The sequence below is a fragment of the Nelumbo nucifera genome, chromosome 5 (genome assembly GCF_055504915.1).
Source record: "Nelumbo nucifera cultivar China Antique chromosome 5, China Antique-T2T, whole genome shotgun sequence".
NCBI lineage: Eukaryota > Viridiplantae > Streptophyta > Magnoliopsida > Proteales > Nelumbonaceae > Nelumbo > Nelumbo nucifera.
In genome coordinates, this window is record NC_142653.1 from 815,543 (window position 1) to 842,998 (window position 27,456).

Below are 27,456 nucleotides of genomic sequence, written 5' to 3' on the forward strand. Positions count from 1 at the left end.
AAAATCTCTTCTAACACCCTGCCCATCCAGCCGCACATTGGAAACGTACCCCCATGAATTTAACAGACATTTACGGGTACAGCTGAGTGCCTTTTTCTGAGTTCCTGTTTTCTGGAGATTTTTCAGGTGGATTCCTAAATATGTCTGAGCTTGTAAATTCTCTTGCAAGGGATGGAGCTATAAGCACTAATTTCAAATTTCAACCGTCATTCGAAACTTTCCATCCATCAGCTCGACAGTAAAAAGTATTTGTCTCATATTCTCATTACTATTGGAAACAGGTTATCTCAAATTGGCTTATGCAATTTTCGACGAATTCAGGTTAAATTTTCATTTTGATACCGAAGAAAGGTAAAATTTTCATTTGAGACATGTTGAATGGTGATTTTGGGAGGGTTCCCGGTCTGTCAAGAACCATGATCCAATCCAATCCTGAAAAAGATGATTTTAAAAATTGCCAAGTGGTCTGCAAGTCGGGATGCACAATTCGAAGAACTTCAACCATATCAGATTCGGGGTTGGGGTTTGGGTCCATTGGAAATTTAACAAATTCCCTCGTGAAGATGGATGAATATTCATTATATTTTAGCTCAATTTCCTGTACACTCAGAAGACTGAGATCAGCCTCTGCATACTTTACAAAGAAAAAATAAAAGGTCTCCCGCTACAGATAGCTGAAGATATAAAATAGCTAAGGGAACATGATAACACGAAATTAATTCTATATCACAAATCCATTATAATAGGGCCGATATTTAATTGGAATATGTCACTTACAACACGTTGAACTTCTCCAGAGCTGTGCTCACATCGTACGAGATCTACCAGTAAAGGGAAGAAGTGCGCTACATATCTCCTAAACGAATTCCTCTCCAAGCCACTCAATACCCGCAAAGCTAACACAACAAATGAAGTCCGAGCTGCCAACTCTTCTTTCTTCGCAGAACCCAATGGAAGTATCCAGTGTAGTACTGGCTGGTTACATTTCTGCTCGGTCAGACATCCTGCACAGTTCAGATATATCTGCAATATTTTTTCACATACCGCCACAAGTTTGGCTTCAACGTTCATCTCTTCACACAGTGATGGCTTGTCCATCAAAAGAGTCCGCAAAAAATTGAGATAGTTCTGGTAGGACTCGTTTTCAAAGTGTACCACAGGTGGATCTGGGATCTCCAAGATGGAGCAGGCTCTCTGCAACTTCACTTGTAGGGCGGTTTTGGAGCTAAGCTCATTGGCATGAGATGCAATAGATGAGAACATCTCAAGAAGGATCATAATGTTGGCTGTTGATAAGTATTGTTGATGCACCTTGTAGAGATCATTTATGACCTATAACAAGTAAAAAAACAAGTATATATATTAAAATAAGCAATAAAGGAAAGAAAAAAAAATTGAGATATCATTTGCTTATTTTGAAATGTAAGGTATAACTATGGACTTTACAATCCTGTGGTCCTGGATGCTTGGATTATTTTAGGCAATTTATATGACCTAAAACACTTTAACCAATCAAAATCTCACAAGAATTTAGATGAAAATACCGACTGATTGATTATCAGTATGTTAGGAACCAGAAAAGGACTCTTGGTTTCAACATAAATTATTAAGTGCATTATGTCTGTACAACTCAAGAAATATGAAATAGAACCATAACCAGTTCTCTGTTTCATGATTACTGCCTGTACTTATTCAGAGAGAGAGAGAGAGAGAGAGAGAGAGAGAGAGAGAGAGCAACCTGTATTACAAGAAGTAGCATAGCTATATGACCTTTTATTCTAGAAACCACATACGCGGCAGTTTGAAGGCTATCATCCTCAAAATCATCAGTGGTGGAACCCTGGTCATAAAAGAATTCATCTCTATCTCTATAGGATTGAGAAACATCAGGTACTTCAATGTTATCCATGGTTCCAAGGACCTTCCAAAATCCAGGCAGAGTTGAAGCAGCTACCTCTGTCAAGGCCATAAAGATCTCTTTCCATTCATTTTCTGAAAGTCTGTGTCCCAAATCACCTGCTAAACGCAGCAATGCGGCTACTCCAATGCTACGATTCAAATAAGGATTGGTAATAAAACCCATGAATACTGATACAACACTTGGAAGCTGAGACCGCACCACATCAAAGAAACTAACAAACAGGTCAACTAGACACTGTGCTGCCACTGTAGAAGTTTCAGAAGTCCACATGCTTCCCATTCTAGGTTGTTGAAATCTGGAATTTGGTGAAGACTGGTCATCATTCATACTTTGAGTTTCTATTTTGTCCTGAAAGCTACTGAATATGGGGAAAATAATAGATTTGTAAACACCCATCCAGAAGGAGCGTGAGAAAATGTGACCATGGTCCTTTAGAATGTTAAAAAGCACTTCCAAAGAACTCTTTCTGATAGCTGGTCGGGGATCAGAAGTCAGTTTAGACAAACCTGGGGAAAAAACCATTTGCAGGAGAGAATTAAAATTTGGACCAGAACACTCATTAAATTTTTTTTGTAACACTCTTAAAAATATCCAAAGTAGGTTTGCAGTGGATAAAAGGACTAGCAATAAAATATCTGTATACAAAAGGATTAAGGGAGGGTTGGCAGGAAGAGACACCACTTCATATATTAAAAAACAAACAGAAAAAATAAGATGCCAGATCGTTTCACCAGGTATTTGCCTGTACTGCAATTCAACCAAGCAGCTACATAAATACTATTTACTTGGATGCTACATGCAAAGCAAAATTACCTGTAAGCAAAGGAACCCAAAAGTACACCTGATCATCTTTATCTGTGAAAGGGTGTCCATCTGAAGCATCTTCATCTACTACTGGAATGGATGTATCACTTTCCTTGGTCTTCTCATAGCAAACCAGTCCGCCATCAGCAAGTTTGACAGCACAGAACCGGAGAAATGCAATGGCATTAAGGCTAACATCACTGTTAAATCTGCTACTTGTAAAGGTGATAAGACATCTAACACAATCAGTGAAGGTTGTAGTTTCTGTCTCAGTTATGTAGGGAAAATAATCTCGGACTATTTTCTCCATGGTCTCAAAAGCCAATAGAACAATATTCTTGCGTTCATCTGCTGCTGCAGTTGTAAAAACCTGCAAATAAGACTACATGAGGGACAAGAAGTCTCAAAGAATTGAATTGTTCTTCAACAATAAGAAAAGGAGAAAGTGCACTTAGAGTTGGATTCAGTTCAACAATAATAAAACTACTACTACTATTAAAAGTATGAATGATGTTGAACATTTGATTACTTTTTTTATCAGTAATAGAAGCAAATTTTATTATTTAATGAACTTAGAACATGTATGAATCATGGGTAGCTTCGGCTAGGGTAAACTCAAGACTGTCAAAAAAACTTGAACCTTTAGTTCTTTAATCTTATAATTGAGCCCAAAAACAATGTGCCCTGTTAACCCCTTGTTTTGCTAACTGGTATGTTTGACTGTTAGCCAATCTTGGAGTCCACTGAATTACCAAATGCATATTCCTTGAAAATCTCCGAAACTTTTTAATTTCATTTCTGAAGTACCAAGGAGTCTTTTCATTCTGTTTCAACCAACCTATCACTATTTTGGAATCTCCTTCGACTACCAACTTATCACCCCCAACTACAAAGCCTTTTGCATTCCAAAAATCACTGCAGCCAGTTCCACTGTTATGGAGTCCACCCATTCCAATAGGGCCTGAATACAAACCCACAATATCTTCACTTTCATTTCTTAACACCCTCCAATTCCAGACGGACCTGGATTCCAAAAACTGCTCCCATCGAAGTTTAGCTTAAGGAAGCCTAACTCAGGTGGATCCCAATCCCTTAAATTTTTCTTCTTGGATGAGGATAAGGCTGCAATTGTTCCCCACTTCTTTATTATATCATTAAATGTAAAGTCTGAAAACAAACTTAATGACTTTACCCAGAGAGCCACTTTTTCCATAACCCCTTTTATTAAAACTTCCTTCTCAAATATTTGCAGGTTTCTTTCTTCCCACATTGTCCAAACCACTGCTTTCCTCGTACATCTCCACAATAATCTTCCCCTTCTTTTTGGCCACCTGAAAGTAGAAGTGTCAAACAACCTATCCAAACTGTCAGGGGTGTTCCACCTGCATCCAAAAAGAGAGAAAAACCACTCCCCAATACAGCAAGCAAAGGAACAGGAAATGAGAATGTAATGAACAGTTTCACCATTAGACACAGATAGCAACTGTTTGGGGAAAGGCATCAGCCAGGTCTTTCTCTGCAACACATCACATGTATTAATTACACCACGGAGACCACTCCCTATGACTGAGGTTGAAGAGTGGTTGCAGTGGAATTAGGCGTAACAATTTAAAGGCAGGTAAAGGCATTGGCATGAATTTTTTGCACTTCAAGAGGAGAAAGAGAAAGAGGGATTTTCACAGGACCAGCAAGGTGGAGGATTGGGTTTGGGCTATTGATAACTATGACAGCTCTGGCAGGAAAACGATGGTCCTGAAGAACAAGGAGAGTCGAGCTGTGGAGGAGTGACATCTTTTGTGTGCAGTGAAGCTGCTGCAGTTCCAGGGGAGAAAACTGATGGAAAATTGGAGGAGCAGATAAAGGCTATATGGCTTAAAGGTAGGACTATTTGTTTCAGTTCTTTTGTGGTGGATATTCTTGCTGATTCGCCTCATGTGGGGCAAGGAGATGGATTTAGAGAAAGGAGGGGAGGAGGCTGTAAGGGGGCAAGAAAGTTTTCAAAAGGGGTGGAAAGAAGGGGAGGAGATCGAAGGAGGGGAAGACAAGAGGTTGAAAACAAGCAGTTAGTCTGAGGAAGCAAGCAAAAGAGAGGAGAGTGGTGGGTCAGAAGTTCGAGAAGAGTGCTTACATTTTGAAGTCCCAGTTGGAAGGCTTGGAGTTGATTTAGGTAGAAGAAGGAATTCCGAGATTAAGGAAAGATATGCCCTCGATTCAGAGGCATTGAAGAAAATTAGAGAGCCAAGCAAGTTCCAGCTTGTTCACATGTCAAAATTTTTTTCACGTTTGAAAGATGGTTTGGTTGGTGCTGGTCCCACTAATAAATTCAAGAAAGTTTATAAGAAAAAAGGCTCAAAAGACAAGGTTGTGAAGATGAAAATTGCTGAGACCCAGGGAGCAAAATGCCAAGTTTCTAAAGGAGATGAGCAGGCAGCAACAGACGGTGGATTCTAAGGAAGGTTTGGAGTTGAGGTCAGAGGTTGGGGACAAGGAGGGAGGTGCTCAAGACAACAAGGAGGGCTTAATTGCGACTTCATCAGTCAGTGCGGGTGAGAAGGGGGGGTGGAGATTGAATGTTTGGTTGATAGGGATGTCAGGGTGGGTAAGAGCTTAGGTCTCTTTTTTTGGGGGGTGGAGAGGAGTTCACAAAAAAGGCTTTTGAAGCATTTGAAAGAAGCAAGAGGGAAGAGAGCTTCAAGAAGATCGCAATTAGGGAAGGAGGAGAGGCGTGGAACAAGGAGATGGACAAGCTGAAATGATTAATAACTTTGCTCTTGTTTGGGGGTGGTTGTCTTTGGTTTCCCTCGCTTTTAAGATCTTGATGCATTTTGTTCTTTTGTGATGTTGGTGGTTGGGTGTTTTCTTAACACCTTGGTGTTACTTGTACCTGATAATCACTTTTCTTTCTACCTTTCAAAAAAAAAAAAAACATCCTTGAACCCATTTGCACCACTTATCTCCAAACCCATAGATTCTCATCACTTACAATAAGAATGACCAGTCCACCAGTTCATAGGCCTTCACCAGATCCAATCCTCTGAGAAGCACCTTAGTGATGATTTTGTACAAACTATTAACCAAGCTGATGTGTTTAAACACTCTTAGGTAACTTGCATCCAATTTATTTAGGATCAAAGCAATGAAAGTGGAATTCAGTCCTGGATTTATTATTGCTCTACCATAAAACTCATTAAAAACCCTTAGTTATATCATCTTTTAGAATGCCCCAACAATCTTGATAAAAAGCCATTGTAAATCCATCCGAACTTGGTGCTTGGGCTCTATCCATCGAAAACACACTTCCCTTATTTCCTCTAGATCAAAGCTTCTTTCTAGCCAATCCTTGTGGTCTCCTGATAACCTTGGCCAATCCAACCCTTCAAATCTTAACCTGTCATTCAGGGGTCTTCTAAACATAGATTTGAAATGATCCACAAAGCCCCTGGCAATTTCACTTTCTTGGGTAACTGTTACACCCTCCAACTCTAGCTTTGATATAAATTTTTTCCTCCTACCATTTGCCAGAGCATGAAAGAATTTTGTGTTTCTATCCCCTTTACCCATTTGTGCCTGGACTTTTGTCTCCAAATTATTTCTTCTTTGAACAAAATATCCTCCAATTCTTTCCTTAATGCCCATCTCTGCTCCTTACCACTTTCCCCAAAAGTACCCTCAGCTTCTTTATCATCCAAAACCTCAGTTTGGTTAATGATGATTTTTATCCAAAAATAAAACAAATATAGATGAATGTGTGCAAAAACTAAAACAATCCAGTTGACTACTCCCAACCAGATGGCCTGGATACAGCAAGGACATGACCGGATACAGTATCAGGTAGGAAATTTACACTACATATTCAAGTATCACAACGCAGCACCCTTGTACAGGTACTCAAGTATCATGGTAAACGGTTATACTGGTTATGTAATCAATACTTTAAGGTACATTGATGGTTGTTTCTACAATTTTTTAGAGATTTATCCCAAATTTCCAGCATGTGCGAAATGTTTCCACTTTCCATAACTCAATGCATGAAAAACCAAGTCAAGCAATTTAATAGCCTTTTTTTCAGCAAGGAAAATTTTAATAACTGAAAATTGAGATCAATACAATATGATGGGAAAACCAACAACCAAAAAACAAAAAGCTTAAAATGATGCCCCAAATAGCAACTTTATCATGCCCAAAATAGCTGCATTCTTGACTAGTCTATGTTAAGATGTTTGGTTCATTACTCCATTCATGTTTTATTGTATGAAAGGAAAAAAAAAAATGAAACTCAACTTTGAAGAGGAAAGGTCTCCTAATTAAATTTCAAAGGAGCAATGTTTTCAAAGGCATGTGAGGCAATTGCACATCCAGGCAAGGCGCACTCAAAATGCACTGAAGCATATGCTAGAGGCATGTGCCTTTTGCATGCCTCTTAAAATATGCCTCAAATGCCCTTTGCATGAGGCATGTGCCTTTGGTATGTTTTATGCATACCTCATAAAGAAAGAAAGGAAAGTCTAGGCTAGGGGCATTGCCCCCCCCCCCCCCCCCCCCCCATGCATCCCTCAAATTTTCCCATCCACATTAAAAAACAGAAAAGACAAAAAAAAAAAAAAACATTCTCCTAACCATTTCATTTCAATTCCATCTCAAGGTATTCAATACTTAGAACCCATGACCTGGTTCATGCTGCTTGACCTAGGCAGGTCTAGTGATTTAAAAAGGAAAACCTAGGTGCATAGGCAATGCACCTCGCCTAGGCCCTAGGTGTAGCATTTTGAAAAGGTGCACACTTGGAGTGCCTTGCACTTCAGCACAGGATTGCGCCTTTTGCTCCTTTTTAAACCTAATGGATAGGCTAGGGGTTCTACTCCACTCTGGTTCACTCACTTCACTTGTTCACCAAAACTCTGAGGACCCCCTATTTGCTATTATTGATCATTCATTCATCCTAATAAAAGATATTTTAAAAGATAATTAAAATTATAAATCATTTTTGTAGGATTGAGAATTTAAGACCCTAACATGGACTTGTTTGGGCTTGCCTCATGGGGCTTCGTACAAAGGTGGCTCGTAGAATCAAGAAGGCAAAATAGTTAACATCACATTAGCTATTTGGAGTAATGCAATTGGGGAAAAATAAAGAGATTGGGAGTTTTACATGGTTCAATACGTTTTATATGTTATGTTTGATTTAATTTTTAAATTTTCATTTTGAATGTGTTTTACATGTTATGTTTATGTATTTTAATTTGAAATAATAGGTTTTATAAAACATTTATTTTAAAATTAAGTTTTTATATATATATATATATATATATATATATATATATATATCATCAATAACAACTTCAGCAATTTTAAGTTAATATTTTTCATCAATATTATTTTTAATATTTTATTTTTTTTAGTTTCTTTTGTATTTTTTTGGTTTTTTTGTTGCTTTTTTGCACCTCGCTTGCGCTTTTAAAGCATTGGGAGCAATAAATAGAAAATTGGTAAACCAAATGGCTGTCTTAATCAATTAGCAAATCTTTATAACCCAGTAACTATTTTTAAACACTAATAGTACAGCAAAGCCTTTGTTCCTGGATCAGCTTGGTACTTGAACCACTCTTAGTATGGATCAGCTTGTATTTTTTTGTTGCATTTTTGCACCTCGCCTTGTGCTTTTAAAGCATTGGGAGCAATAAATAGAAAATTGGTAAACCAAATGGCTGTCTTAATCAATTAGCAAATCTTTATAACCCAGTAACTATTTTTAAACACTAATAGTACAGTAAAGCCTTTGTTCCTGGATCAGCTTGGTACTTGAACCACTCTTAGTATCCTTCAATTGTGAATTATGAAGATATAATTACTTTTAACCATGAAGCATGTGTATCTGAAACATGACAATGATATATAGTGGACGGTACTATAGAACATAGTTGTCAAGGCATTCACCTAGGCAACTAGGCACCCTTGGCAGGGCGCCTTTCCTAAACGCCTTGACTTATGGTAGCTAGACGCCCTCCTAGGTGACAAAAATGACAAGGTGACGCCTATAATATCATTCATATTGCTAAATGTTACTAATATGTGTGCCAATAGCCTAATACATTCTATTATATACTATATATATCATTTATATGTTGTTTTAAAGCTCTACTATTCAAATTTAAAAGATTCAAGAGTTTCAGGAAGAGAAAAGAAAATAAAGAATAGAAGTAGAAAGAGGTTTCCTTTTTTGCTCTCTCTCTCTCTCTCTCTACCCTTGTCAGTTTTTCAATTTTACTTTATATCTTAAGTTTTATCATATAAAACTATAGCCTTCTTTAGTTGCTAGTTTGATATGAAATTGCTCTATTAAATGCTTATTATATAAGTATCATTTTTCAAAATGTTTGAAATTAATATATTTGCAATGCTATTGTCCTAGATATGATGGTTTTGCCATGTCTCGAGGGGGAATATTATGTTCATAACAAAGAGATTTTTTTTTTTTGAGAAGGTAAGGTAAATTTATTAAAAAGATAACCAAAGTACAAAAGCAGTCAACCCAAGAAAAGCTGAAACATCAGCCATTACAGACACCAGACTGACTGTTCTCGGAAAAAACTCGAAAGTAAAATTTAGTCTTTTTATTTTACAACATTCTCATCGCCTAGGTTACTAGGTGAGTAGGCACCCCACTGTTGCCCGAGACTCACCTAGACACCTTGACAACTATGCTATAGAGTTGTAGAACTAGAAACCAATTCACATACAATTAGTAACTCAACCAGGAGCAAGAGATCAGAGAGAAAATAACTGCAACGGCAAAACAAAGTGACAGAACTAATTTAGTTCAAATCGGTTGACCAAATTCCTTAATTATGACATCACTAGGACAATCCTGGTTGATCAAAATCCAGCTTATTTGAACTAACCCAGACTCTTTGACATCAAGCACCAGGCTGGCTCTTAAAAGTATGGTCCAGAGTTAATTCAGTCACAAACCTTCCAATTCTAGAAAATAAAACAGCAAACATACCATAAAAACACTTTTCCAGCCAGACTTCACATTGTTGACACGGATTAGTACCATCTGTGAGATGCAACGAACTATTAATTCCCTAATTTCTGCAGAGCTGCTTTTCTGCATTACTATCACAAAGGGTCTTAGAAATTCATTCTGGAAGTTGTAGTTTGCCAGCTCCTCACGCTCTAAGAATTTCATAGCCAGCTGTCTAAGTGAATCCATCACGAATATTGCAACAGAAAGATTTTCTGACAATCCAACTGAAACAAAGAAATCTGAAAGCACATTCCATATCCGTGACCACACCAATCTGATGCGGTTCATATTGTAGTGCCTGCACAAACAAAGAGAAACATTATTTTTATTACTGCATTCACCATCCAAATTTGAGATTACGTGACACTTTCTCTAGGGGGAAGAAAACGTACGCAATTTCAACTATTTTTGTAAGGCTGAAAACACGAGGATCTGATGGAGACTGCAACTCTGCCATGGAAACTTTACAGAGGGCTTTTACAAAAGCTACTATTGCTTCACTGTTCAGCCTCTGGCTATGGGCAAATATGTGGTTTAGCTCAAAATTTCCAATTTGGTCAAGCAGGTTCAAGTTGGAAATAAAATTACTGATTTGTTCTGCCGACACAAGCCCTGAGGTATTAACCCCAAGAGTAGCGCTATCATAAGAACCTCCTCGAACAACAGCCATTACAGCTGGATTCTGCATAGAACTTCCTTTCCGCTTTAAGTGTGGAAATCCAATTGGCTTTTGTGTCTTTTCTTCTGTTTCAGATTGAGGTACTGTGAAAAAAGAAGCATCAGGTGGTGCACCTTCTCCTAACAGTTGTAGATGCTCAAATCGGGAGAGGCATGTTAATATGTGTTCCCAGGCTTCCTGAAGGTAATTGCCATCTTCAATGGCAATTGACATAATTGCCTGTTAAAAGAAATTATATAATAAGAAAGTTACAGAAATAAGAATTTTAGCCCTCGATCTTGCAGATCCACCAACCTGTGGTCCAGAGGCTTGCACATAGCAAAGAAAATGAGTAGAAGAAAAACACACGTCCCACCTACTCCTTGTTAAATTAACCTGATAAGGAAATCCTACCCCTAAGATCTATGATATTTTTAGGATGGGGTCCATAAAATATTGATAACAGTTAGGAAAAGAATCAGGAGATTTGATGAAGGATTTTCCAATCAGGTCCATTTGTATGGTATGGGTGGATAATAAATGAACATTCTCAAGTACTGTTAAATTTGCTCCAACCAGGGAACATTCTCTGTTTTAAAAGTGCAAGGGCCTTATAGAGCCCAAGGTGCAATATGGATAACATTTGTATGGCAAGGCACAAACTTTTGTTTTCAAAGAAACCAAAGGTTTTAAAAAGACTATTGGTATTTCAATAAAAGCTTGCCATCTATCAAAGGAAAAAGCCTAATAGTTCAAATTACTTAATTACACAAAACATAGCCAAAGTAAAAATGTGGAAGTAAAAGCAAACATATGTCGATCTTACCAAAGTGCTTCAAGCATGTGAAACTTTTAATGTGTTAATTTATCCCCTATTGAAATTACTTCAAGTAGTTACATCTTGCCATCCTAATCCTGAGACATTGCCTCTCCACCTCTGTAAAGGCCCTTGAAGCAAGCACAAACAAGTTCATCCAGGGGTTGGGCGGCACCCCCCAACCCAAATTTTTGGCCCAAATAGCTTGTGATTTTAGTTGCATACCATTATATTTTAGGGTTAGGGCTCAGATATTAGTTGCAATATTGTTGCTTATTTAGTGGAAGATCTAAGGTTTCAGGTATTTAAAAGGATTTTTCTGCTTATTTTAAAAGTTGATAAAGCATTATTTTAGAAGTTGATAGGTCTTTTTTCTGCTTATTTTAGAAGTCAATAAAGCATTACAAAGGTGTAAAACACACAAGAATCTACCAAAATTATTAACAAAAGAGACATTTAAAAAAGGCACATATCTGGGCTAAGGCACAAGTTGCACCAGGGGCACCAGGTGCATGCTTTTCAAAAGAGGTTGTGCCTAGGTTCAGGCGAGGCACATCCCTCAAAATGTGCCTTGCCTTGCCTGTGAGCCTACAAATGACTATTAAAAGACTGGGAGTATTTGTATCAGAAAAATGCAAAAAGATATTTTCCTCAATTACATGATACGATCAATTGCATACCTTCACAGCATCAACATTCTTTTGCTTCATATCTGCAGCACAATGAAGGTATGTAAACTTAGCTACAGATGTAACAAAAGCATCTCTCTGTGTCTGCATGCCCATCACTGCAGTGACATGAACAGCATGCCTAAAGCCCTGTAAGCATTGAGATGTGGCAACCTTATCATCACTCTGATCAAGGGTCACACTGAATGCAGCTAGCATTGGAGCCCAGCAAACCTCCACCATAAACCTCAATATTGCAGTATCCGTGACAGCATAGTAGACAGACCTGTAATACAATGGGAATGAAGTTCCAATTTAAGGCTGAAAAGAAAGTACAACAATCAGGTGCCCATTATATCAACCAGAAGGCCAAATAGTGACATCATGGCACATGTGTAAAAGCAAAGGGATTTTTACAAAGGGATGGATGGGAGTGATAGGATTGCTATCCAATGGATTACAAGGAGATCACATGAAAAAGACAATTGGTCAGATTAACATAACCAATTTATTGCATGCCCAATTTATGGCATACTCTGGTGGAAAGCTATAATGGCTGACTGGTTATGCTTACAGGATCTTCTAGATGACACTTTGAAGTATGCTCTACTCCAACTTCTGTCCCACTACAACACATCCCATTATGCAAATGCTAGCTTCACTTACCAAAAAAAATAGCACAAATAAAAATGATAAACAATTCTTACTCTGATTTGCCTGTCTTCGCTCTAAACTGCTCCTGAATATGTCTTATGAGAGCCCCATTTGCACCTAATGGTTTTTCTTCTGTCTTGTTCCCAGTGACTAGATTGAGTATGCCATCCAAGCCCAATAACTTATTAAAGCTATTTGCCTGCTTGCTTTGTGGGGCAGAAGAATCAGCATTCATTTTTATTTCATTTTTCACAATCTGATCATATAAAGCCCCCAGATACTCTTCTGGTAAGTCCTTCCCATCATCTATCCCACGGTTATTGCGAATGAAATCAGCTTTAGACATCTTCAGAGACAACATAAGACAAACATGAAGTCAGAATACAATTCAAATCGATTCAATACAAGTTCCATTTCTGTTTCTTTACATCATCTGTGACAAATATCTCTAATGCTTTCTATGAATTTTATGACATTCCTCAAGCATTTACAGAAATTACACATTTTTACAATCTAAATTAAAAATTTTCTTACAAATCTTTGGAAGGAAAACAAAAAAAATATGATGGAAAAAACCAAAGGGCAGTATCAGACTTTTTTGCAACATAAAATATATATTCTTTTATCCTAAAAAGAATACCTGAAAACCAAAACAAATAGATCTCTAGGGAACATTTTGCATGTGAAGATAAGTGACAACAAGATCTTAGAAATAGGAAACAAAGTTGAAATATTACGCTGCATGAGATATACGTCCAAAAATGATGCTTGCAACTACATGATCGAAATCCAATAAGAGTTCCGTCAAGCTTACCTTGTCTTTTACCATGCTATTATGAGCATCAGTGTTGAGCATTATCACAGAGTAAGCCAGAACGTAAGCAGTATCAGCACGACTAAAAGAAGTCGGGTTACATTTACAATATCTCTCAGCAAACTTCTCCATTATGCGGTCAATCTTTTGTGCCTCCCCGGGCAATCTGAAGCCCCGTAAGAAGAACCTAATTGCTTCCCCGAAATCCATTGCTTCAAAATTAAATGAATCCACATAAGCATGCATGACTTTCAAAGAGAACTCCTCTCTTTCGCCCAAATAGTCTCCAATCATGGTTTCATTCAAGCCAGAAGTATTTTTTAGAAATGAAGCTACATCTTCTGGAGAACCACCAATTTTGTTGGCATTTATTAGAAACTCAATGCCTTTGGAAGGTTTCCTATTGAATAATGAAATACCTTTCTGCATTTAATCCAATACACTCATCATTACAAATGGAAATAAGTAGTTTGCAGGAATAAATAAATATAAAACATAAATAAATTCAAAGAGAAGAGCATGATAGCTCTGGGTCCATTAAAGGGAAGCAAATAACACTGGGCATGGACTCTCCTCAATAAATGCAAATAACACTGGGCATGGACTCTCCTCAATTGATGAAATCTCTATGTTGGACACAATGGATTCTTGAGGGATGCTCCCATGTAACATTTTCCTCTCAACCTTCTTATTTAACATAAATGAACAGCCATTGTACACAAAAAATGCCATCTTTCCTATAAAAAAGTTACCATGTAGAAAAGATAATTATTTAAATATATATAATGCTAACATTTCTGCCTTGTTGAGTCAGCTTCCAGTATACATGTCAGATTCTGTTTCCTCCATCGGTCCATGTAATCTTACCAAGTGGTTGAACCTCAAAAATTGGAAACCAGACAAAATTCCTTTTTCCTAGTTTTGGAACCATTTTGATAGTCAGAAAGATCAAACTGCAAACTAGTCAAGAGAACTGGAAGCAGATTGGGCATGAAACTAGAAGCAGACAGCTATCTGGTTTCATGCCCAATCTGGCTTTGAACAATTGGTGCAAAATCATGTGCAGCCAGCTATAACAAGTTCATGTTTCTTATTGTAAGATAATACTAGACCTGAAATTCTATCTTATATGCTCGGCGTTGCTCAAGTGTAGCAGCCTTTGATAATTCAGAGCTTGATTCAGAGAGCAACTCATAGTCAACAGCAGCTCCTTCTTCACCAAGTATGTTAATGCTCTCTATTGATGCATCATTTTCAGGGCCTTTCAATGGATAGAAATCTGTAACTCGCAGCTGCTGGTCCATCCAGACTCCCATTGATTTGATGATTCCAGCCAAGCACTTGACTGATTCAAGACGGAAAGCAATATCCTGGGCCTGAGACAAAGTTGTGGTAGAGCCAGGAGGTGGACCTAAAGCCGTCTTCAGAAGGCCATTGACAGTCCTGCAAATATCTGATGGAATTAAAAGGGTTTTAATACATTACATTAAAGAATGCTTCAAGAAATGAAAGTAAAAATAACCAATTAAAAGACAGAACGCATGTACACAGAAAAAGAAATATGTGGATAAATGCATATGCATTGTATCTATCAGTTTAGAAGCAACAGTACTAAATTGCTCTTGGGACATGCTTTTTCTTCTAATGTGACACTTGTTACATGGTTGGAGAGGGATTCATATGTTCCAGTGCCCCATCACCACTTTTTCTTTTTTTATTGGTAATAAATCTCTCTTTCTTAGTAATCGTGAAAAGAAGAAAAACAACAAAGAGAAAGAGGGCATAAAATTCAAAAAAACTGGCCAACCCCAGTTTTCATGGAAGATTACCCCAACATCAACTAATCAGTCCCATAGTTTCAAGGTCCCAAATATTCAATGAAAGTATCCAATTCCTCTTCTTCCAAAGCAATCCATGCTAAATGACTTGTTTTATAGTAAATAGAAAAAATGTTGAAAAGAAAAAAGAAAAAAAAAATTGTCTTGGTGAAAAGCAATCACCAAGACAAAATGAAGTAAAAAAACACGCCTTACCACATCCCAACAGCGCAATAACTCAGACTAAAAACAAGCACCCCTCCCACTTACACAATTATAGTCCACACCACAATACCAATAACAACCCAACCAACCATTACAAGCTCCAAACCAATGAGCAACACCACTGGGTAAACCTTAAGAAATCAATTCTCCCCTCGGCATCTGAACAAAATCTCCCAGAATTAATTTTTTTGGAAAAGGTAAAGTAATATTTATTGAGAAGGAAATACACACACGAGGCTGAAATCAGTCCCAGAACAGGCTGACTGATCTAATCAGCAATTACACAAAATCTCCCAGAATTAAAACCATCCCAGCATTTTAAAAAATCAACACCACCTTAAACGACTTTTGATCTAACTGACTTTCAGAGCTTGATAAAATCCATTTGCTTTATTGATACCTTCCATCCCTCTGTTTCACAAAAAGAAATAACAAAAAATGCAACCATCTGCAAATTGAAGATGAGAAAAATGCACTCCTTTTATTGATAATCATTTGCTTTATCAAGCTATGTAAAAATGAATGTGTAAACTGTAAAAACCAGTGTCAAGCACCTAATTGAATTGAACCCTGCTAAGCCCATCTACCATCCCATATAGACCCTTTTTATCTAAACAAGCTAGGAATCTGGGTCTTTTTAGTCAACCCCCACCTCCCCCCCCCCCGAAATAAGTCTGAACCCTCTTAACCCCTTGTTTGGCTAAAGCATTTGACAAACCGTTTGCGTCCCTTTGCATACATTGAACTCGAGCTCTTAATTCCCCCGACCATTTTCTCATAAATAATTCATGGGCCCGGAAGTATTAAGTATTTTAAAATGAGAAAAAAACCACTTCATCTCTATCCACTCTGAAGCCTTCCAGAAATCACATACTAGATGTCCTACACATCAAATCTGCTAAGAACACAAGGCCCCATTTGGCATCAATTCTCCTGTTTCTCATCCTCAAAATCCATCCAGAAAAGAATGGATTCTGGATTTTTTTTATTCTAAGAAACTGTATAGGTGTTTGGTATAAGCTCTAATTCTCATTTCTCGGAATTAGAATGTTGATTCTCATTTCTCTAATAGTCTAACTGGCAATGAATAAACTTGTTTTTTTATAAGAGTAAACTTTGGGGCTTTCTCTTATCCTGTTGCAGCTAGTACCTATTTGTCATTAGAGATCCAAATTTCTTCATCTCCCTTCCATGTAAACCTGTCAATGGATTGGTATGGAGCTGAAAGTTGAATGAGAAATTCACATTTGAAGACAAAACTGTGATTGGAGAAGAACCGGTTAGCAGCAAAAACCCTTATCAGCTGCAATGGAGTTTCGATATTCTCAAGTCTCAACAAATGGTGATCCTATGCAGCGGCAGCAACACCTTATTCTCCAGTCACTTGACAGAAATGGGAATAGTAACATTATACAGTTTCTGTATGCTATGAATCCAACAATACCTCTCCGATAAAAACCAGAAAAATACCCAAACTCATATTTATTTGTTTCAGCCTTCCTATTGTATTTCCCCTTCTTTCAAGAAATTGGCCTTGAAGAGAGAGAAGCCAAAGTTCTCTTCCACAAAAATCCACTTTTCAGGTCTGCATCTTTGGAATTCCTTCGCACCCAACTTCTTTCCCTGTGTTCCGTTGGGATTGATGGCTTTTCTCTCTATCGCTTGATTACCAAACATCCTGATGTACTAACAGCAGAAGAAATTGGTCCGCTGCTCTGCTTTGTTCAGGATGAGTTGGAAGATCAGATCAAACCCTTAAAGCTCAAACGTCTTTTAACTGTTATAGATCCCCAATTCTTCATTGGTTTTCTCAGGAAGGTTACTTTGTTGCTTGATTATGGAATTCCCCGTCAAGAGCTAGCTCATGTTCTCAACAATGTCAATCTCACCAAGGTGTTCTGCCATAAATCACTCAAAGAGATCGAAAGAACTATCCTTTTCCTGGAGCAGTTTTGGTGGTGTCGATTTGATCATTCGACAGCCTGGGCTTCTTTATTTGAACTTGCAGCAAACTGATACTCTGCATACCCATTAACAGATTTGTGCATTGTGCACTAGAGCTTAATAAAAAGGCCATTTGTAGATAGAAACAGATGGTTGGAGCTTGGTGATGCCAATTTGTGCATTGTGCACGAAAACAAAAACACCATTTTCAAATGGTCAGAGCTTGGTGCCGAGAGTGCAAGAGAACCTAAACCCCACGATGGTAAGTTGTCCAAAGCTTGGTGGTAGCAAGTTGAATGTTCACCAAAGAAGAGAACAAACATGGTTTGAGCCACTGAGGAAGAAGGAGAATAGTAGAAGAGAAACGTTTGGATGATAGGGATTAGGCTTTCCTTCTCCTTTGAATGTTCTGATTTCATGTGAAATTACAACAATACACCTCTTCTCACGTGGAACATGTAAATATGTGTTTGTTATTTTAAAGGGGATGTAGTGAGAATTGTTTTTCAAAAATCCTCATTCTCAGAAGTGAAATTCTTTCACTTCTGAGAAGTGCGCTCCAGGCCCAATTTTCCCATCCAGAATTGTATGAGATTTTGATAAATGGAACCACCAAACACCATTCTCATCCAGAGGATCGTGAGAATCAAAAGAATCAATCCTTTGGAGTAAATGGGACCTAAGCTTCCAATATAGAAAGGAAAGGGGAGAAAGGGTCACCCTGCCTAAAACTTCATTTTGCTGCAAAGAAACCATTGATTGAAGCATTTAATAGAATAAAAAATGAACACCATTCCAATAACCCATCATTCATTTCCTCCATCTAGGTCCAAATTGTCAAGTTATGTCTTATTTTGACTGACTAACATGTCAGTTAATAGTTCCTCCATAGGAATGAGAAACTAGTTAAATTTATTTTTTTATCAATAACTGAGAATTTTGTTAATGCAAATTAAAAGGTATATATTAAGAGCATCAGTGGGAGAGATGACAAGTTTGTATCTCCCAAAACAGCTTTCCTTACAACTGTGCCCAAAAGATTTTCTCCCTCCCCACCCCTTGCTTGGCTAGTCCATCAGCCATTCTGTTGGCTGTCCTTTGAACCCATTGAAATCACACCTCCATCACTCTAGTCAGACATAGGAACATTTTTATATCATTTCTATACTGCCATAGGCCTCCCCCCCCCCAACTCTTCAATCACTCCATCACCAATTTAGAGTCTCCCTCAATAATGAGATTATTTACATTCATCATTCTTGCTCTTTGTACCCCTTCCATAACAGCCATAACCTCCACCCTTAAAGAATCTCCTACTCCAATAGGTGTTGAAAATAGTGCCACTAAAAGATCCCTATCACATACCTAAAAATGCCTCTAATCCCTGAAGGTCCTGGATTTCCCCTACTGCTGGCATTGAAGTTGAGCTTGATGAAACCTTCGATTGGGGGAGTCCAGAATTTGCAAGTCAAATTATTTTTTGTAGAAGTGCCCACCACATCTCACCATTTTCTCATAATGTCCTCTACCAAAACAGCTGAGAAACTGTCCAAGGACTTGGCCCAATGAGCTACTGTAACAGTGATGTACTCTATTATTGCTGCTTCTAGAGCTCTTTCTTTTTCTTTGAAAATTCGAGCATTCCTTTCCTCCCTAACTGCCCATAATATTGCTGCTCTAGTACATTTCCACAAGATCCCCTCCCCCTCTTTGACCACCTGAAAATAGAATGTGCGAAGAGATCTGACAAGCCAGAAAGATTTGACCACCTACAACCAAATAGAGACAAAAACAAATCCCAAATACCTTTGCAAAGAAAACACCAAGAATGAGAAAGGCAAAAAATAGGTATCCTTTTCTGTAGAAGGTCACAATTGTTAATTTTCTCATGGAAAGCCTCCCAACAAAAAGCCCCGATTCTTTGACGATCGGTCTATACCAAATCTCGCTCACAAGGAAAGGATATGCAATTACAGACAGGTGTAAGAGGACCTCAAAGAAGCAAGTACAAGAGAAAGAGCCAAAGGAAGATGGAGTCCAAATCCTAGAGTCATGTTTAAGGGGACAAAAAAACACCCCTTCAAGAATTTGAAGAACTCTAAGTACATTTGGTACATCAGAGTCCCTTACACCTCATCGAAAACCCAAGTCGCAATCAAAATTAGAATGTGAGTTCGAAGGTGTAATGAACTTTGACACAAATTCCCCTTAGAAAGAAGATAAAGCATATAATGATGGAAATTGATCTTTCAAAGGTGATTGTACAATCCAAATACGTTCTCAAATTTTTACTTGATTACCAAAACAAACATTGTACTTGATACAAGAGAGGAAACTCAAAAGAATGGCATGGATAGCCTTCCAAGGGGAGGCTAGAGTTGCCTTGGCAGACACTCCAACATCCCATCCTTTGTCCCCGTACCCATGAATGCTTAAAATTACCTTATGCCACAACTTATCCCTGTCGATCAAAATCTCTATAACCATTTCCCAAGCAAGGCCAAGTTCCTCTTGTCTAAGCTACCTATCCCTAGGACTCCCTATATTTTACTCTTGTAGACCACCTTCCAATTTACCAAATAATCTTTTTTCTCCTCCCTTGATTCCCACAGAAAGTTTCACATTATCTTTTCGACCTCTTTTCCCACCCTCCTAGGAATCCTGAAGACCAAGAGGAAGTAAATTGGAAGGTTGGCTAGAGTGAACTTTATTAAAGTGATTCTTCCTTCTAGGGAAATGTAATCTATCCTCCACAATACCAACTTCTTAGAAAAGCTTTCTATAACCGAGGCCCAAAACCTACACTCTCTTGCATTAGCACCTAAAGCAAGTATCTAGAATTTTAGTGCCCAAGAAGATACCTCACAACCTACAATCCTAGCAAATTCTTCTACCTTCCCCTTCTCCAAGTCCACCCCGACTAAACAACTATTTTCAAAATTGACCTTGAAATTAGATGTTCTTTCAAAAAGCTGTACAACTAACCTCAAGTTCTTAATATAATGTACATCACTCCCATCACAAAAAAGAGTTATATAATTTGCAAACTATAAATGGGTGATTATTACAATTTCCCTCCCAACTTCCCAACCTTTTATCAATTGTCTTCTCTCTACTCTTAAGATTAACCTATTGACACATCTGCTAAGAATGTAAAAGGGGGATAAGAGGTTACCTTGCCCGAGACCTTTACAAGTTGAGAAGAAATCCACCATTGTTCCATCACTAACACCACCAATCCCCAAATCCACATCTCCTCAGAAGCTCCACCAAAAAAGACCAATCCACCAAATCATAAGCCTTCTCTACATCTAGCTTACAAATCACATCCTTGGTTCTCGATTTTCTCGTCTTCCACACATTCATTTGCCATAAGGGTTTGGTTTGTAACCTACCTACCTTGAACAAAGGCTCCTTGATTACGCATAGTAATGGAAGGAAGGACCTTTTTAATCCTCAATGACAAGAATTTGGTAATGATTTTATAGAGGCCATGCACCAAGTTGATGGGTCTAAAGTCTTTAGATTGATTACCTCTAGGCCTTTTAGGAACCAAAATTAAGAAGGTAGCATTTAGTCCTAAATTTATGATCCCCTGTCAAAAATTCAATGAAAGCATCCATTAGTTCCCCTTCCACCAAAGGCCTTTCAGCCAAGGGCCCCACAAAGGCCTTGGCAATATCTTCCTGCCTATTCATGGCAACTCCATCTACCTCCAAACTAGCCACAAAGCTCTTATGCCTTCCATTAGCCACTGCATGAAAGAATTTTGTATCAGCATCACCTTTTTGATCCACTTATACCTCAATTTCTGCCTCCAAGATATTTCCTCCTTGTGTAAGACATCTTCTAATCGTTTCCTCAGTTCCCTCCTTTCCCTATCCTCTTCCTAAAAATCATTTTGAGATTCTTTCAAGTTCAACTTCTCAATTTGGTCGATTAATTCCCTTTTTTTGCACCAATACACTCAAAATTCACTAAGTTCCACTCCTTTACCTTTTCTTTTAGCCTTTGCAATTTCTTAAGAAAACTCAAACCCTTCCAACATGCCATAGAATGACAATCTTCCCATCATTCCTTTATTTTATAGACATAACCTAGGTGAAAAAGCCACATATTCTCAAGCCTAAAAAAGGGGTTGGACCTCCCTGCCTCAATCCCTCCTAATGTATGCCAATCGCCAATGGTCAAACATGAGGCAAAGGAAAGTTATACAATCTAACCCTCCCCAATGTTCCTTCCAGTCAGTGTAAACATAAGCCTATCAATTTTGGAGCAAATTGGGTTAGTTTGGGGATTGAACCAAGTGTACTTAGCTTTGTAGGAGGGGAGGCTCCTTCAATTCAATCGTTTATGAATTGGTTGAATTTTCTCATGCTAGTAGTTATCTATTGCCTAGGGTTGTTTGCTTCATGGGTGCACCTTATCACATTGAAGTCTCTCCCCAAACACTAGGGACCTTCCCACAACCTATATCATAAAGTTCCTCCCACATTTTATTCCATTCTCTATACTTGTCAGGGCCATACATTTTGGTCAACACCCTTGTAAACCCATCCACCACTTGCTTGAATTTTATCAAGATAGAGAACGTCATTACCAATTCCTCCAAGCTTTCTAGGTATACATTCTTCCACAACATTTCTAGGCCTCCAGAAGCCCCCCATTATGGAGCCAAAGCCTAACTAATCCCCCAAGCCCTCCAGACATTTCTTGCCCATCTTCTATCAAACTCAAGTAGTTTTGTTTCTTAAAGCATTACAATATTTCATTCCATTCTCTACACCTGTTAGGGACATACACATTGGTCAACACCCATGTAAATCCATTCTCCACTTGCTTGAATTTTATCATGATAGAGAACATCCCCACCAATTCCTCCAAGCTTTCTAGGTATACATTCTTCCACAAAATTACTAGGCCTCCAGAACCCCCCCCCATGATAGTGAATCCCAACTAACCCTCCTAGAGCCTAGACCTCTAGATACATCTTGTCCATCTTCTATCAAACTCGGGCAGTTTTGTTTCTTGAAGCATAACCACATCAATCACAACAACCATAAATAGTGGAAGCTAATAAAAAAAACCATTTAATGGTGGATGACCTCACTCATCTTAGTGAACAAGATGATAAACCTGGGTTTTGGTTTATAATCTCTCGATTCTCCGCCAAGGTCATGTGAGTTTTTAAGTGACCATGCCAAGATAAAGGAGCCCCAATCCAAGTTCAAACCAATAAGTTTATAAACTGGTTCATGTCACCCAAAAATTTGTTTGCTTCTCAAGCTATTCAGGGTAAAAGACTCATCATCATCCATGTTGTATCCTAACTATATGGGGCCGGCTACATGAATCCTATTTCGGCAGCCCGTTCTACTAAAAGCCATATCCACTGTTAAATTATTAGTGCTTAATTCATGTCTACCTTGAGCTCTTCAAGCCCCTTCAGTGTATAACAAATCACTTCTTCTAACTGGTGCAGTTGGTGGTCTTTTATGCACGTGCCCAAACAATCTTAGTCTAGCCTCTCTCATTTTATCACCTATTGGAGCTACTCCTAGGTTCCTACAGATAACTTCATTCCTAATCCTATCCTTTCTAGTTTTTCCATTCATCCGTCTTAGCATTCACATCTCTTGCATATTCATTTTCTAGACATGTTTCTTAACTGCCCAACGCTTCCGCTCCATACAACATAGTTGGCCTTACAATTGTTTTGAATTTTTCTCTTAATCAAAGTGGTATTCACCTATCACATAAAAGTCCAGATGCACCCCTCCATTTTACCTGTCTTGCTCTAATTCTTTAGGTGACATCCTCCTCAATCTCTCCTTTGTTATGAATTATTGAAGCAAGGTACCAGAAATGGTGACATTGAGTTATCTCTCAATCGTCAATCCTAAGTGTATCTTGATTTACACTCCTATTATTACTAAATTTACATGTCATATACTCTACTTTAGTCCTACTTAATTTAAAGACCTCTTATTTCTAAAGCATTTGTCCATAAGCTTAATTTTGCATTTAGGGTAAAAGACTATAAGACTAAAATTTGTCAAGTTTTGTTGTTCTTTTCTTTGCTCAAATCCTAGGGGAATAGTACTACATTTTTCTCAAGGGAGAGGAGTGCCTAATACCTTCCCTCTATCCCCTAAAAGTACCTAAAAAAGCCTTGCAATGGGCTAGGGAGTCAACTATTGGTTTCTTTAACATAGGAGGCCCATCACTCCCTTGTCCCTTCTTTTGATGGGTGGCAGCTCCTCCAATTTCAGCCATGAAGTGAGCCCCAAAAATTTGGGTGTTCTCGAGCTATGAAGTGCCTAATACCTTCCCTCTATCCCCTAAAAGTACCTAAAAAAGCCTTGCAATGGGCTAGGGAGTCAACTATTGGTTTCTTTAACACAGGAGGCCCATCACTCCCTTGTCCCTTCTTTTGATGGGTGGCAGCTCCTCCAATTTCAGCCATGAAGTGAGCCCCAAAAATTTGGGTGTTCTCGAGCTATTTAGGGTAGAAGACTTAAACCTCCCTTGACATTCCTCATAAACACTAAACCCCCTCCTCTTACAACTTCCCCTGCGATATTTATGTCTAGCAGAATCATCAAAAAGTTTCTTTTACCCTTACTAGTTCTTCAAATTATCAAAATAAGTAGAACCCAATGGAAGCAAAGAATGTCAAATGCAAGAATCCTTGATTACAAAAATAGAATGAAACAAAGAACATTATATTAGAGAAAAAAAGACAAGAATGTCAAATGCAGAGAAGAGGGTTTGATAACGGTCAGAAATGTGAATGATCATCTAGTGAGGTCATTCTTCTAATGGGATCTGGGTTTGACAGCTTGTTTTGCAGTTTTTTTCTTGGCTCAAGGGAACCAATCAATTAGGGCCAAATGCAAAGACGAAGCATATTTTCATACCATGCAGTTCTTCTGTCAAAGTTTACTTCTCTTTGGGTGATCCTCTTTTTCTTGTTTTCTGATAAAATTTCAGAATATGTTTTTGGAAAATCCAGCGAAATCTCAAAGAGCATGATGCTAATTAACAATTCAGTGGAAGCTTAAACAAAATCTGGAAAGATTAGATGGAAAAATCCAAAAAAAAAAACTTGAGACATCATGCCATGCAAAGACACCTAGGTGCATGATGTCACTAGACATGACTGAAGATGGAACATTACTCTGTTGTCTCATGGCACATGTCACCCTTACTCAAAGTTCCCCAATTTACAACTCGGAAAAATAAAAGCATCTCCTGCAACAAGCCCTTTGGAGCTAACAAAGAAGCTTCAACCACCTTGAAACAAGTGCCTCCTTGTCTGATCATGAAATATATGGCAGAAGCGCCACTCAATTCCATGCAGATCCTTTTTTTCTCTCAAAAAGAAATTCAATGCAGATCCTTTGCTACCAATTCCTTTGCTACCACTCAATTCCATTCATTTGTATGCCATCACAAGACTGAAAAACCATCATGAGTGCTTGTATTTCAGGCAGTCAAGGTTTTACAGAAGGAATATACATCATGGCACAGAGGGAGAGGTGGCAGTTTCTCCTTGTTGACCAAGTTCTCATCTTGGTGCTGCTCAGGAAGTAGAGTAGTTTGAGTAATTACTTCATTGGTATCTTGTTTGGCTTTCGATTGGACATTCATCACACAGCAGCTTGATATGTCCTTGAGGAAAACTTTAATTGATATATGGGAAGAAGCCGCTGGGATAAACTTCAGCAAATATCTCTCATCCACAACTTGCAAATCAATAATCAAAATATGGAGGCACTAGCAATCATTTGTTTTTTGGAATTGCCACATCAGCAAAAAACCAAAACCATGTTCTTGAACTCTGTTTTTGTTTTCAAAGGGAAAAGCAAGTTGATTTTGTTTCAAAAAAACAATACATGTTTTTGAAACCAACAAAATATTGCTTTTTAAAACAAAAACAAATTTTCTAGTATAGAAATTATAACCTTTTTTGGGCACCACTTACGGATGATTATTTGAAGATGAATTTTGATGGAAGTAATGAAGGCAATCCAACACCCTCTGGAATTGGAGGAGTAGCGAGAGACAAGGATGAAAACATTGTGACTTTTTTTTAGACCAGAAGGGGAAAGAATTTCTATTAGGGTTGAATTGCTTGCTACACTACAAGGAATTCAGATTGCAAATCAGCTTGGGTTGGAAAACCTAATAACTGGAGGAGATTCTGGTTTGGCAAATGGTTCAAGTCTTACAATACTAGTTGGAAAATTTTTTTTTTGATAAATGTACAATACTAGTTGAAAATTCATATAACCCTTCCACACACACACCCATATGTTGACGATATCTCTTTTAAATCCCATTCAAATCTGACCAAAGAAGATGAAGGATAACAACTAGAAAGATATTGAGTTGAGGTGTATAGGGACCACTGTTGCATGGATTTCCCTAATCTGACACTTCATGGATTCTTAAAAAACACTTCAACATAGCATTTCCCTTTTGACTCCTAGCTTCATCATCATCATCCCTTATCCCAACTATATGGGGTCAACTACATGAATCCTGTTTCGCCAATCCATTCTATTTAAAGCCATATCCATTGTTAAATTATTAGTGCTCATGTCATTTCTTTACTACTTCCGCCCAAGTCCTTTTTGGTTTACCTAGGGCCCTTCTAGCCCCTTCAACTTGTAATAAATCCCTACTTCTAACTCGTGCTGTTGAAGGTCTTCTATGCATGACCAAACCAATCCTTTATCTCCTAGTTTGTTCAACATAAATGAATAGAGTCAATGGCATTTTTGTATCAAATGTTAGTAACAAAGATAACTTCTTTTGCATTTATGTAATGTTAAATGCAAAAAAAAAAAAAAAAATAGATGTGTCCATGAGTCCATGCATTAAATTTCAACTCTTGTGTCCATGTCCATGCAACACTGGTCAGAACAATTCAACTCTACCTAGCTGCTAACATCTGTAGTATATACTTAGATATGTCATGTGAAGAGATCAATCTCTTGGTCTATATAATAGTGTTCTAACAATCAGATGGCAGGATCAACTTATGGCTTGGCCAGATCTAAATACCTGACTATGGAACTAATTTGTCAGATAATTGGTGTTTAGGACTAATTTGTCATAAGAAGGCAATTGTTAAATTTTAATAAAAGCTTGCTGCCCCCTCCTGATTTTTTATCAAAAAATAATAATAATAAGCTTGCTGCAGAAGCATGTTTTACATAGTGAACAAGAAAATTTGAGAAAAAAATAAGTAAAGTACCTTTCAAAAATATTTGGTGCATCCACATCACAATCATAGTTCACAAAAATGTCAATGATGACCTGTGAATCATGAGAAATCTTTTCCAACAAGTTGAGAACTGTCATTTTCTGCAAAAAACTAGGCTGAAGGACATTTTCAAGCACTCGAAGGACAAGCATTGGAAAGAAAATCCCAATTTCTGCCTTCAATCCTGATCTGAACTTCAATAACATACTCATGAAAATAGAACACAAAAGTTGGAAAATACTCATGACTGACAACGCACTATTCTTTAACAAAGACAAGCAAAGATACTGCTTGAGAGCATTGAGAAACCTGCACAAGGAGCAACCAAATGTGAGATCCTTTCCATGATTAAAGAAGATAAAAGAAAATTGCTCAATGACAGTTATTTTGGTTCACAAGGAAAACTTTAGCGTGAAGCCAAGCTAGGTAGACTCAGTTCATTTGGATATAAGAGAAAGAAATCAGTATCTAATTACATGTATAGTATCATTAATTACTTTATTACATGGATGCCTCATTGCTTGATAAGGGAAACTATTGTTATTAATTACTTTCTTTCTGGGAAAAAAATAAGTTCATGGCAAGTGATAGAGCAATTAAAACACCTTTTAAAAAAGTAGAGATGGAACCTTAAATTCGCCCACTTGTCCCCTTCACTTACATGGCTTCCCCCCTTCTTCTCTTTCTAGATAACTTATGATTTCACTAAACTTCAAGCCCCCATCAGATCCCCTCTTCTCCCTCTTTCTCTCGCACATTGATCCCATTTTGTTGGTTCAAGAGATAAGTGGGAAAAAAACAAGAAACGAAATTATCAAGGAAAGCACATTTTA

At 37.9% G+C, this 27,456-nt stretch overlaps 1 protein-coding gene across 1 annotated transcript in view; it reads right to left on the bottom strand.

Moving 5' to 3' along the window:
• Positions 1-550: 550 nt before the first annotated feature.
• LOC104603821 (SEC7-like guanine nucleotide exchange family protein) overlaps positions 551-27,456 on the bottom strand; it is a 36,234-nt gene continuing 9,328 nt past the window's right edge. Inside the window, exons 2-11 of the mRNA XM_010267980.3 lie at positions 26,615-26,932; positions 14,476-14,806; positions 13,364-13,786; positions 12,603-12,895; positions 11,908-12,181; positions 10,145-10,650; positions 9,729-10,050; positions 2,735-3,095; positions 1,739-2,427; positions 551-1,332 (exon numbers count right to left, since the gene is read on the bottom strand). Coding sequence (XP_010266282.1) covers positions 727-1,332; positions 1,739-2,427; positions 2,735-3,095; positions 9,729-10,050; positions 10,145-10,650; positions 11,908-12,181; positions 12,603-12,895; positions 13,364-13,786; positions 14,476-14,806; positions 26,615-26,932 — 4,123 coding nt within the window. The 3' untranslated portion in view covers positions 551-726. The remainder of the gene's footprint in view (positions 1,333-1,738; positions 2,428-2,734; positions 3,096-9,728; positions 10,051-10,144; positions 10,651-11,907; positions 12,182-12,602; positions 12,896-13,363; positions 13,787-14,475; positions 14,807-26,614; positions 26,933-27,456) is intronic.